Source organism: Polypterus senegalus, chromosome 10 (genome assembly GCF_016835505.1).
Source record: "Polypterus senegalus isolate Bchr_013 chromosome 10, ASM1683550v1, whole genome shotgun sequence".
In the NCBI taxonomy this organism is placed as follows: domain Eukaryota; kingdom Metazoa; phylum Chordata; class Cladistia; order Polypteriformes; family Polypteridae; genus Polypterus; species Polypterus senegalus.
Window position 1 is genome coordinate 113,002,402 of NC_053163.1, and position 14,071 is coordinate 113,016,472.

Sequence of the window (14,071 nt, forward strand, 5' to 3'; positions counted from 1 at the left end):
ATCAATGCCACCACCGCTGAGATGAGAACGCTACACACAACTGCTGCCACCGCCATGTCCAGCTGAGGTGCTGCTGTCTGCCCAGATGTCACCTTGTGAGCACCTCCGCCACCTACAAAAGAGCAAAATAGAGTGTTTCAATGGCAGGTCTAAAGCAAACACAAGGGTTATAGAATGTTAAAATAGCATTCAAAAATGCTGCTTTTGGAATAATTTTCAAGAAGGTCACAAATCTCAGTTTAGGCTAACTAAGTACAAAGCACAAAGAAGCTTTCGTTGAACACTGAATTGTCTCAGGTTTTGCCATTAAGTATTCCCAGAACTGAATTTGTCCTTGTCTCTATTTATTATCTACCAGTACTGACACTTTTGAGGAAACTTTTTTTTTGTTTCCATTTGGAATTAAGCATGTGTGAGAATGTTATGTTATGTTTTAACTCTTTAAAACTTTGTAGACACTTTCTCCCACAGCTTTGATTTAATTCTAACACTGTTCACTCTACTGGTCACTTATATTTCCATCTCCTAGAATTGTACTGAATGCCATGGCAGCTAATACTTCTGCCTCACAGCTCTAGATGACTTGGTTTAAAGCCTGGCCTTCTCAATATCTTTTTAGTGTTGGCACATTCCCTGAATGTTTCCATAGCTTTTTTGCAACATCCAAAGAAGTGCAGGTTAAAGTGACAGGAAACTCTGAATTAGCATGATGTGAGGGTGGGAGCGTGAGTGTGCTATGTGATGGACCTGTGCCTCATTCATTATTTGCATTCGGGAGTCCACTTGTCTAATTTTTCTTATTCCTGACCACATTTAGTCTGTTACTCCAATTCATTTATTATCTAACTATAGTGCTACTGCTCATCTGAAATTCAACTTTTTGGCCATCCTACTGTAAATCCATTATTCCCATGCAGTATCTGCCATTTCTAATTTCACCCATCTAGTGCTTGCCCTTCCTCATTATGTCCATCTAATATTCACCATCTCTTATTCTAACCATCTAATATCTGTACTTCCTTATGTTACTTGTCTAGTCCATCTTTCCTCCCTCCTTCCATCGAGCATTCTTCATTCTGCTCATTCATTACCCACTGTTCCTCTTTCCAGCCCTCCAGTATCAGCTTTTCCTGTTTGTCCATCCTATATGTTGTTCCTTACTATACCCGAATGAAACTGCCAGGACTTACAAACATGATAAAGGCAGAAAGCACTGAACACTGTGTTCCTGGGGTTTTCTCTTGTAAAGAATTAACTTTCAGCCCCCTCTAACACTAACCCTGTTCAGCCTGAATCTTTCATGTCTGATAGTACGTATGCAATATTTATTTTTCCTAATTCCATCCTTTCAACATATTGGCCTTTTTACACACAGTCTATTCTGCCATTCCTGACTATCCAATCCTTATTTCCCTCTTGTAAAGCTTGCCATTTTGCAATCTACAAATTAAATATTCCTCTTCCCTTCTTGACTCTCTGTTCATTATCTTACTTTCCCACCTTCATTCCTGTAATTCTTTCTAATGTTATTTTTACCCATCCAGCCTCCCTATTCTAGCAAATGCTTTTTCTGTAATTCTTGATGGTCTACTCCCAGCTCTACTCCTTAGTTTTCTGCAATTCCTAGGTTAATTCCTGACTTTGACAATCTGTTCTTGATTGCCTATTCGGTATGTCATGTTTGACTCTATCCATCCAGTCTATATTTCCTATTAAAAGTATTCCCCCCTTAGACGTTTTCACATTTTATTGTTATACAACATTGAATGACAGTGGGTTTAATGTCACTTTTATAACAATGATCAACTCAAAAATGATGTTATATCTCAAAGTGAAAACTGATCCCTACGAAATGGTTTAAATTACTTAGATATATAAAACACAAAATAATTGATTCACCCCCTTCAAGTTAGGATTCAACAGATGCACCATTGATGGCCATGAGAGCCTAGAGTCTGTGTGCTCTTATCAGCTTTGCACTTCTGGTCACTGCCATGTTTCCCCTTCATCTTTGCAGAATTGCCCAAGCTCTGTCATGTTGTATGAGCATCAGGAATGAACAGCCATTATTAACTTCTCCAACAAATTCTATATTAGATTGAGATCTGGGGCTTCATCTATAAAACTTGCTCACGCTTAGAAACGTGCATAAGCCATTTCTCATCCAAAAGTCTGGACTTATAAAACACAGACTTGGTGTGTAAATTGGCATAAAGTTATAAGTTTTGACCATGGACAAGTACTATGCAAATTTTTTTGGTATTGGCATTTTAGAGACTCCATGAAGTGAACAGAAAATCTCATTTCATTGCACATTTCAGTGATGTATCAGAAACATTTCAAACATGTTCTAATGCTCTTGAACTAATTATATTTCACATTTTATGGACATCTTCTCTCAATACAGCTGTCTTCAATATTGGTAATAATGCCTCACACATTCGCTTAATGTCAATTGCTTTTAGTGTGTAGCCTATCTACTATCTATTTTGTCTATAACATGGGTGTGTTGCTTGTTGAACAACATAACTGGCAATGGCAGCGTTAGCTGTTTAGGAAGATCTCACCAATGACAGGCTAAAGCAACTTTTCAAAGACTGTAATGATTTTTTGGGAAATGATGATGACTGGGTTATACGCCAATTCCTAGAGCTATCCTCTTCGAGTGATGAGCTGAATTGGAGCCTACATCACAGAGACCATCACCCTGAAATCACACAATCCAACAGACGCTTTTCAGAATGAACCAGCTGACATATCAGGTATCTCACAGCCATCCCTGTGTCACGTCATGCCATCCCAGACACATCCGATATCCATGCCATCAGGGTGATCAGGCCAAGATCAAAAGGCAATTTGCAGAGATTGCTAATTTTCCTAATGTAATCTGCAAAATCTATTGTATACATGTTGCAATGAAGGCAACATCACTGCATGAAGTTACCTTTGGTAACAGAAAGCACTTTCAATCAATTAATATACAATTAATATGTGATACTCAAAAGTAATTGTTCAGCACAGCCCAGGATGAATTTATTTTATCAAATAGTAGAATGGAAAGTAGACTTCAACGTCATTCTATGTATGTTGGTCATTTTCTTTGTAGTTAAACCTGGCTGACATGATTGCAATTAAGTTTAGTACATTACAGTCAACTTGTGTAATGTTTCTTTCAGGTGATATTAGGTACACCACATGAGACTAGATATAATGAAAGGCAGGATTAATGATAAAATGGACCATTAGTTCATTTAAAGGTAGATGGCTGTGTTTGGACTCGTCAGGAGTCACGCTGCTGTACAGCCTCACAAAGGTTTGCCGTCAAACATGGACTGTCTTAGGATATCAACACAACGGCAATTCAAAGATGTTTTAATGTTGTATGTTGAATGTAAAGTAATTTGAATGTACTGCAATATTGACATTTATCTGGCAAAATGATTTTATTTTTTATAAAGTCAATAGGAATGCTTTTAATATCTCACAGTTCTGCACATACTGTCTTGGTCAATTCCTGCTGTGTACTGCTGGTGCTCTAGGCACATTTCTATTTCTTTCTTCACTCAGCTACTCCTACTCTTGTTTTTTAATTTATTTTTTTTATTTGTGACATACACAGAGAAGCCAACAAAAATAATGTTATTGTGATTCTTCATTTTAGTTACTAATGCCTCAAGTGTATGTTCACACAACTTTCATTTTCTGTCTTTTTTAAATCTGTTCTAACATGGTTTGTAGTAAAGTCACACAGGAAACATGACCAAATTTATATTATGATTAGATTATAAATATTCAAAAAAGGTGTTTTTATTCCATATATGGTTCTTGACAGAAGTTGATGGAGTGTGGCTAAAAGCGTATGCACGCATGCATAGTTTCAAGTTGAAATTGGTGTGGCACATTGTGTACTTATGGCTGTAAAAATCACTTCAGGACATGCCTACTTAATTAACAAACTAATTAAACGGGCAGGCTTAGGTATGAGATGCACTCTAGAGACCTGGAGGTAGTAGCAAAAGAGAGAGTTAAAACAAATCTGAGTGCCATTATGAGGAATGCTGCATATCCTCTCTCTGACATACTAACACTGAGAACTTTCAGACAACAAACCATTCAGCAGAAGTGTGTCAAGAAACATGACTGAGCGTCCTTTATACCAGCAGCAATACGCCTGTATAACGCTTCACTGCAGCTGGGAATGCCAAGCCAAAGGTTTCCTTTTCTTTCTTTTAAAATATTTATTTATCTAAAGAGATTCTGTAAAAAGCCAAATTTTCCCTGGGGACTAATAAGGCTCTGCCTATTTATCTATCTCTATATAAATCCTTTTTTGTGTGTGTTCTTCATTTTTGCCTTTCATGCATAAACAAAATGTTAGTATGCATCTAAGAAAAGATTTACACATAAGGCCCTTAAACTCTAAGTAAACCACTCCAAATCATTAGCATTGTTGTTTTGAAGCCATTCCTATGTAGCTTTGTTTTCTCGATGTGCAGGTTTCAAACAGATAGCATCCTATTTTCCTCTAGGATTTCTCTGTAATGTATTGCATTCATTTTACCCTCCACTCTCACAAGGTTTCTCGAGCCTGCTGCTGAGAAGCATCCCCACAGCATGATGCTACCACCAACCATACTTCACAAGATGGTGCCTTAGTCTGACGGCCAAAAAGATCAGTTGCGGTGTCACCATAGAACCTGTCTTCTGGAAAACTTTCTGTAATCCATTTGTATAAACAGAAACCTCTTAACTACAGACAGTTGATCTCCATTTAAGTAATGACGTGACTTCTAAAACCAGCTGCCTGCACGAGTGATGATTTGTCATACTTATGAATGCTTATGCAATCAATTAGTTTGTGTTTTATATTTGTAATTAGCTTAGACCAAGTTGTAGAGACCTGTTTCTTCTTTAACATTAAACAGTCTTTCCTGTTGATTAATGTTAAAACAAACAAATTAAATAAACAACTGTCGTAGAACAATAAAATGAGAATACCTCTAAGAAGTGAATACTCTTCATGGACACCATATAAAATACTTTACTGAGTCACTCTCGCTCACTAGGTCACTCATGTGAAGAACATGCACAGTCACTTACTACATTTTACCATCAAGATAAGGACTTTACACTAACGCTCACTAAAATCCGAGCATTACACTAAACAGGGAGTTAAAAGTCAATCACTCAGCCCTTATTTTTTGTAAAACTCAGTTATCTATTCTTAAAAAACAACTACAGAGTTGCCAGAATAAAGCACATGTTTGTTTACTTTTTCCCATGTTTAAACAAAATGGGGGGTAAAAGGACATAGAGAGAACGTGCCAACTCTTCACATTTGTCCGAGTCTAAACTTCACCAAAGCAGGAGCTCTGTCCACTGCCCCACAAGTGAAAAACACAAAGGGCTGGCATTCTGGTCAGATAGCCAGAACACAAACTAGAATGGATAACACTGCAAGCATCCACACAAGCAAAGAATTTAACTGAGAGACGCAAAAAGGTAATGAAAAGCAGAAGTGGCCCCCGGTGTGCATCTAGGAGAAAAGGCAGTAAGGAACTGACAGCAGGTTCTCAGTGGGCCAAATTTGTTTTGAATGTTTTTGGCTGTTCATACCTCCCTGCCTCTTCCAACCCCTCAATCCTCCACTGGGTCAAAATCTACTTTGTCTTGCTGCCCCGTGCCTGCGTCTGCACAATCATCTCTGTCCAGGCTCATAGGCCCAGTAGGAGGTGTACAATTCAATTGAATCTTTGACAAGTCCAGCAGGGCCAGTGGGCACTGAGACAATGACTTTCTGACCCCCAAGCTGTTAACCTGAATATGAATGGGGACTGCCTGTCCAAAGTAATTCTATCCTGGTTTAATTTTCACTCAGCAATGCAACACAATCTGGTGGCGCAGCGCCAGCAATTTACACACCACTGCCTGCTACTGGACACCTGCCTGGAAGCAAAGATTTAAAAGCAGTTCCTTACACTGCGGTGTGCTGTTGGACAAGGTCATTGCCGTGCAAGGGATGCATTCCAAATCCTGCAGCCCCCCAATCCTGGTTTTGCTGTAAAAGCTGGCAAAACAAAAAAGGGAAAGAACAGAAAGGCAAGCAGAACACGTTAACTCTCTGCACACATTACATTTGCATTGTGACAACCTTCACCTGACCAGCAGCAGTAAGACTCATTGGTGGAATAAAATAATACAAGAAAGTTAGGGCTCATGATAGTCACCACTGCAAAACAGATTTGTGTTACCTTTAGCCAGTCTCCTTACATCGGGGCAGGGAGCCGAGGAAAATAAGAAAGACTGCTATAAGAAGAAGAGTGTGTGAGAGACAACCTCTGTGAAATGAACCGCTTCAAGCCAGCAAATGGCACTGCCCATACGACTCATTCACATTTAATTTTTTTTTTGTTCTTAAATTAGTAAGCCAGTTAATTTAAGTGATAAGATAAAAAAAAATTGCTAAGCTGAACTACTGCCTATGCTTCAGGCGTCTCACAATTAGTGCGAAGCAAGTTAACGAGGCGCCTGACACCAATAAACATGTTAGCTGTGATTGATGCTCACTTGCAGTTACTGTATACTGAAAATCCTCAGAGGCAGGGTACCAGATAGTAAGAGAGACTGTATGGATGGAAAGCCGAAGGGAAAACAGAAAGAACAGTGCAAAACAGGAGTGGAGTCCATGCTGAGTACTGGTGTTCATTCTAACTAAGCTCCCTTCCGCAATTAAACACCTGACCTAATGGAGTGCGCTGATATTCAGGAAGCCTCCCTCTTCTGATGAATGGACGCAGATATTATTGCAATTTTCTGTGTGAACTCAGCACATTTTTCCAGTGCCTGTGTGGATTTTTTCCCAGGTTCTCTGGTTTATTCCTCACATCCCAAAACTATCTACATTAGTTTAAATTGCAATTCTACAGTAGATTGGGTTCCTGCTTTGTGTCCAATGGCTCTGGCACCCAGTAACAAAGAAAAAGATTAAGCAAGTTTGATGATGTTGTTTCAATATTTTTATTAAAGACCTTAATTACTTAATTTAATTAATTAATTAGTATTAGTTCTGCAACAGTGGCACAGTGAGTGGCACTGCTGTTTGACGAGACCAGTCTCCTGATTTGGAATCCTACTCCAACAGTAGGAAACACACAGTAGTTCTTTATTAGATGGAACTCCTCGGAGGACTTTTAATCTGATAAAAGAAATTAAGGAGTGTAATAGCTTGATGTGAGGAGGTTATGGATAAGCTTTATAACACACAAGTGAGGCTTTCACCTGTGTCTGCATTTTTGGTCTCCATATTTCAAAGAAGACATAGCAGCACTAGGGAAACTCAAGAGAAGAGCAACTAAGCTGATTCCAGAACTACAAGTAAATATTGCAGGAGCTGAGATAGGTAGAACCTGCTGTAGAGAATCAATTATAATAATTATACTAGCAGAATACCCGCGCTTCGCAGCGGAGAAGTAGTGTGTTAAAGAAGTTATGAAAAAGAAAAGGAAAAATGTTAAAAATAACGTAACATGATTGTCAATGTAATTGTATTGTCACTGATATGAGTGTTGTTGTCATATCTATATATATATACCTGTATATATATATATATATATATATATATATATATATATCAGAATACCAAGCAGCAGCGGAGAAGTAGTGTGTTAAAGAAGGTACGAAAAAGAAAAGGAAAAATTTTAAAAATAACGTAACATGGTTGTTAATGTAATTGTTTTGTCATTGATATGAGTGTTGTTCTCATATCTATCTATATATATATATATATATATATATATATCTATCTATCTATATATATATATATACCCGCGCTTGGCAGCGGAGAAGTAGTGTGTTAAAGAAGGAAAGAGAAAGAAAAGGAAACATTTTGAAAATAACATAACATTATTGTCAATGTAATTGTTTTGTCACTGTTATGAGTGTCGCTGTGATATATATATATAGCAAAATACCAGCGCTTCGCAGCGATGTCATGTGTTAAAGAAGTTATGAAAAAGAAAAGGAAACATTTTAAAAATAATGTAACATGATTGTCAAAGTAATTGTTTTGTGTATTTGGCGGCAGCGTCACAAAGTTGTTTTCGTAGCTGCATCAGAAAATGTACCACGACGCTGACACGCCTCCTTTTTACTGTTTTCTCACAGCTTGGATTGCTGCTGTCATATATATATACACACACACACACACACACACATACATACATACATACATACATACATATATAGATATATACACATACATATCTTCATATCTACATATCTATATACATATCTACATATACACATATATATATATATATATATATACATACATACCTATCTACATCATATATACACACACATACATACATACACACACACAAATTATATATATGTGTGTATGTATGTATGTATGTATGTATGTATGTATGTATGTATGTATGTATGTATGTGTGTGTGTGTGTGTGTATATATATACACATACATATACTTGTGTGTATGTTTGTATGTGTCTATATGTGTGTGTATAGGTTTGGTCACTGAGTGCAAGGGAAAAATAATAAATTATAGTCTATAAGTTATTAAACAGTAAAACATTAACGTTTTAAGAAGTACAGGTACATTGAAATTACATTTTCTATGTGAACGCTCAAATTTGTGCCTCTGGTAATGTGCCTTACCGCATTTAAAGAAAATTAGTTTTGTGTCCTCTGCAGTGTTAAGAGAGAAAGGCTTTGGTTTGGGATAAAAGGAAAAAAGGTGTAAAGAAAGGAAAGTTGCCTTTTTCTTTTATATAGTATAGAGAGATGTGTTCGCTGACGTTATGATCGCCTTTTGGGGACAGTCGTGGGTCTTGTGTAGACTGGTGAGACGCCCCGCCATTAATCGGCTGTGATGGCACTGTCAGTCCTCCACTCCTGTGCGTGTCTTCATAATCCGAGCTGAGGACCTCATAATCGTATACGTGCAAAAGAAAGTGTGAATCGCCTTAATATTATTTTGCCGTGGTGTAGAAAAGGGGTCCCGTGTTTGCACTTGTCTGGGCTATAGCGCAGGGGAGGATGAAAAATTAAAAGTGCTCACTTTGACTTAAGGCAGAAGCGCAGTCAGCGTCTCAAAGGGCCGGCACAGCTATGCACGCGCGCTGGCTGCTCGACTTTTGCTGGGCAGGAGACCCCAGTTTTGCAGACACGCTCATGATATCAAAAGTCTCAGCGCTCTTTGGAGGTCATTCATATATATATATAGCAAAATACCCGCCCGAGCGGAGAAGTAGTGTGTTAAAGAAGTAATGAAAAGAAAAGGAAACATTTTAATAATAACGTAACATGATTGACATTGTCATGAGTGTTGCTGTCATATATATGCCTGCCTAAATAAGTCACCCTCGCTTTGCTCTTACTTTTTACCGCTCATTTAATCATGGCTAGTGGCGGAAAAATTATAAAATGGAAGGAGGATGGCTTTACCAAAACAATTATTGATGGCGAATTAATCGATTATTCATAAAGCTTGAATTGGTGATCTGTTTTTCTGTGTTAACCTCATATTTTTTCATACTTCTTCTCAAACTAAGGTGGTGCGAGGGTAAAATGAATCGGGATGCGCTGATCAATGTAATCGTGTACCAGGAAATCATGCATTGACAAAAGCTCCCTTTGCTTGTAATGCAAAGTGTGATTAAATGCATTATTTTTAACGCGTTATGGAGCACATGCATCAAGCTTCTCAGCTGTGCTTGTGCTAAGAAAAGGAAAGATTTTAAAAATAACGTAACACGATTGTCAATGTGACCTTTTGTAAGTAGTGCCTGGAGGATTCAGTGTGGAGAAACTCTAGAGACAGCGTGTGTATTAACTTGTGGATTTTTCTGTGAGTATTTGGTGGCAGTCTGATGAAGTTGCTTCGGAAGACGGCGTTAGCTGCGGAGCTCAGCTCAGAGCGAAATGAGGAAATGGGAGGGGAGATGATGACGTGACTCCCCCACCCGCTTTAACTGTCAATCCCCACAAACACAGTCTCTCGGAATTTGCATAAGCACACCCTTCACCTACAATTTTAACTTAGTTACAAAGTGATCAAAACTCTCGCTTATATCCCGCCTCTCATTAAACTTGTATCCCGCATTACCTGTGGGCATGTGAAACGCCAGGTAGCCTGTCTATGAACTTAATTTAAAGTTTAGGTTTACACCTTGCTTTCTTTCCGAGGTAGCAGCACTCATGAATATGGTACTATATGTCACTCGCTCGCTTCTTATTGTTTCGCTGCCTTCTCAATTATATAATGCATGTTTTCTTAAGCGCTTTTTGGAGGTCTTCCTGGTTTTCTACGCACTGCGTTGACAGTCAGTTCACGTGATTACGTGGGAGGCGTGATGATGTCACACGAAACTCCGCCCCCCCCCACGTCTTTCCAGCTCAACTCTATTACAGTTAATGGAGAAAAATACCTTCCAGTTATGACCATTAGGCGTAGAATTTCGAAATGAAACCTGCCCAACTTTTGTAAGTAAGCTGTAAGGAATGAGCCTGCCAAATTTCAGCCTTCTACCTACACGGGAAGTTGGAGAATTAGTGATGAGTCAGTGAGTGAGTGAGTGAGTGAGTGAGTGAGTGAGTGAGTGAGTGAGTGAGTGAGGGCTTTGCCTTTTATTAGTATAGATAATATAAAGAAATATTTCCCTATGTTGATAACTTTATTGGGGCAGCACGGTGGCGAAGTGGGTTTCCTCCAGGGGCTCCGGTTTCCTCCCACAGTCCAAAGACATGCAGGTTAGGTGCATTGGCGATCCTAAATTGTGTGTGTGTGCCCTGTGGTGGGCTGGCGCCCCATCCAGGGTTTGTTTCCTGCAGTACACCCTGGGATTGGCCCCTGTGACCCTGTGCTTAGGATGTGGTGGGTTGGATACTGGATGGATGGATAACACATGATATCCGATATGGTGTTCCACAAGGCTCTATCCTGGGTCCGCTGCTGTTCTCAATCTACATGCTTCCGTTAGGTCAGATTATCTCAGGTTACAACGTGAGCTACCACAACTATGCTGATGACACACAGCTGTACTTATCTATAGCACCTGATGACTCTGACTCTTTCAATACACTAACACAACGTCTTACTGGTATTTCTGAATGGATGAATAGTAATTTTCTCAAACTAAATAAAGAGAAAACTGAAATTTTAGTAATTGGCAATAATGGATTCAGTGTGGTTATCAGAAATAAACTTGATGCACTAGGATTAAAAGTTAAAACGGAAGTAAAAAATTTAGGGGTAACCGTTGACTGTAATCTGAATTTTAAATCGCATATTCATCAGACCACTAGGACAGCATTTTTTCACTTAAGAAACATAGCTAAAGTTAGACCTCTTATATCATTGAAAGATGCGGAGAAATTAATTCACGCTTTTGTTTTCAGTAGACTAGATTACTGTAACGCACTCCTCTCAGGACTACCCAAAAAAGACATAAATCATTTGCAACGAGTGCAGAATGCAGCTGCTAGAATCCTAACTGGGAAAAGAAAATCCGAACACATTTCTCCAGTTTTGATGTCACTACACTGGTTGCCTGTGTCATTCAGGATTGACTTTAAAATACTGCTTATGGTTTATAAAGCCTTAAATCATCTCGCTCCATCTTATATATCGGAATGCCTGACACATTATATTCCAAATCGTAACCTTAGATCTTCAAATGAGTGTCTCCTTATACAGTAATTCCAAAAGCTAAACTTAAAAGAAGTGGTGAGGCGGCCTTCTGCTGTTATGCACCTAAAATCTGGAATAGCCTGCCAATAGGAATTCACCAGGCAAATACAGTAGAGCACTTTAAAACACTGCTGAAAACACATTACTTTAACATGGCCTTTTTATAACTTCACTTTAACTTAATACTGATACTCTGTATGTTCAATTCTTCATAATAACTATTCACAGTGGCTCCAAAATCCATACTGACCCCTACTCTCTCTTCTGTTTCTTTTTCCGGTTTCTTTGTGGTGGCGGCCTGCGCCACCACCACCTACTCAAAGCATCATGATGCACCAACATTGATGGACTGAAAGCCAGAAGTCTATGTGACCATCGTCATCAGGTCCTTCCATGAAAACCCTAAATACAAAGAGGACTGTTTGACTTATGTTAGGTAGATTGCCCAGAGGGGACTGGGCAGTCTCTTGGTCTGGAACCCCTACAGATTTTATTTTTTCTCCAGCCTTTGGAGTTTTTTTGTTTTTCTGTCCACCCTGGCCATCGGACCTTACTCTTATTCTATGTTAATTAATGTTGACTTATGTTTATTTTTTATTGTGTCTTCTATTTTTCTATTCATTTTGTAAAGCACTTTGAGCTACATTTTTTTTGTATGAATATGTGCTATATAAATAAATGCTGATTGATTGATTGATCTTTATTGTAAGTGTCTTGGGTGAACAAGGTCAATGACAGCCAAAGGACACTGTTGCCTGATCATCAAAGCCTTGGACGATACTCCTTGTTGCCTATTTAATGTCAATGTTTAATATTTGACCTCTTTCCCAGCACTTTTATCTATAATTTGTGCCATTCTGTAGGAAGCACTGGGTCGTAGTACTATGCAGCACATTTCACATTCACCAGGAAGAGGAAGTAGTGCCTCATTGAGCACTCTGAAGAGAGAAGATGTAACAAGATGGCATTTCTCTGAAGCATTTTTGAAGCTATGCATCAAGTACCATGAGAAAGAAAGAAAGAAAGAAAGAAAGAAAGAAAGAAAGAAAGAAAGGTGCCAGCAGGAGGCAGTCAACTGCCTAATGTTAATTGGACAAATGAAAAACCATAAGACTCACCACATGGCATAGGAGGGGGCCCCAGGGAGTCAACTGCTTGAGATATAGAAGGGGTGTTACACTGTGCATATAAAGGACATTGGCGCATCACAAAAATGGCATTATACAGAGTAAATCTTAATTAAATAAAGAGCAAGGGAAGACTTTAAACATATGCACTTTCACACATATGGAGGGCAGAGAGCTAGAAGAAGACAACAAGATGAGCTCTGACACTGTATGGTAAAGCCCTAAATGTGACTTGGGGCTTCCTACCTCTTTATTCAATTCATGACTACACAATATTTTAAATGAAGTACAATTACTCATTCCTTCTGTCTATCAACTTTCATCATGCCAGCTAAAGGTCAGCCCCATAGATTAAGTGGCTGCAGTGCAGCATCTGTCCCACCGTCCCCCTTCTGAGAGTAATGTGGCATTGTACAAATAAGAGAGGCAACCCAAACCCAAATATGTTCATGATGCTCTTTGACTGGTGGTACTAGGTTGCTATAACTTCTTTTTCCAAGTCCCAACTTACTCTTTCATGGCCAGGTAAACTCTTCCATCACTAGAATGGCTTCCAATTAACAATGAAGTCAAAGAAAGGCACATCAAGTAAAATGGGTTGTCTTTCCACCCGATAAGTTAGCACTTACCCTGGCAGGCACTCTCCACAAAGAGCATTGCTTGTGGCACTGCAGTTGCTCCTCTGAACTCGGTTGATAAGCACACAGGACAGGCAAGGTTTACAACCATGATATCCTGAGCCTTCCTTGTAGCGCCTTGGCTGGCAGCTCACACATGTAGCACCACCCCCTATGCCATATCCGCACTCCTGTAGGAAAAAAAGAGCAGACAGAGTAGTGATGGGCATAGAAGGTAAAGGCAGAGAGAGACGAAGAGCACCAAGGAGCTATCATTCCTATGTCTTTATAGATCATTTTTACTTTATATAGTGCTACTCTTACATTGTGCTTACAATATTATAAAAATTCTGATGACATTGCAGAATCCACACAGCTGGCAGAGTGCCCCACCACTGAGGGAGGGCACGGCTAGAAGCTGTAGCACCCCCTGCTGATTCTCTCCAACCCCTCTCCTATCTTCGCAGTGCCTTTTTTTCACACCTGCCTTCATTATATGGTGGGGTTTAAGCTGAGGTGGGGAGAAAAAAAAAAACTGGCAGCGCCCCCTCGAAGCAGGACTACACTTAATCATTCCAGTTTACTGAAGATTGGCATGTTGCGAGTTTCCTTTCT

The 14,071-nt window shown here is 39.1% G+C and overlaps 1 protein-coding gene across 1 annotated transcript in view; it reads right to left on the reverse strand.

The window, feature by feature from the left end:
* Position 1: 1 nt before the first annotated feature.
* The window catches only part of eda2r (ectodysplasin A2 receptor), a 28,109-nt gene continuing 14,039 nt past the window's right edge, over positions 2-14,071 (reverse strand). The window contains exons 3-6 of the mRNA XM_039767673.1: positions 13,469-13,647; positions 5,979-6,067; positions 51-112; positions 2-16 (exon numbers count right to left, since the gene is read on the reverse strand). Coding sequence (XP_039623607.1) covers positions 2-16; positions 51-112; positions 5,979-6,067; positions 13,469-13,647 — 345 coding nt within the window. The remainder of the gene's footprint in view (positions 17-50; positions 113-5,978; positions 6,068-13,468; positions 13,648-14,071) is intronic.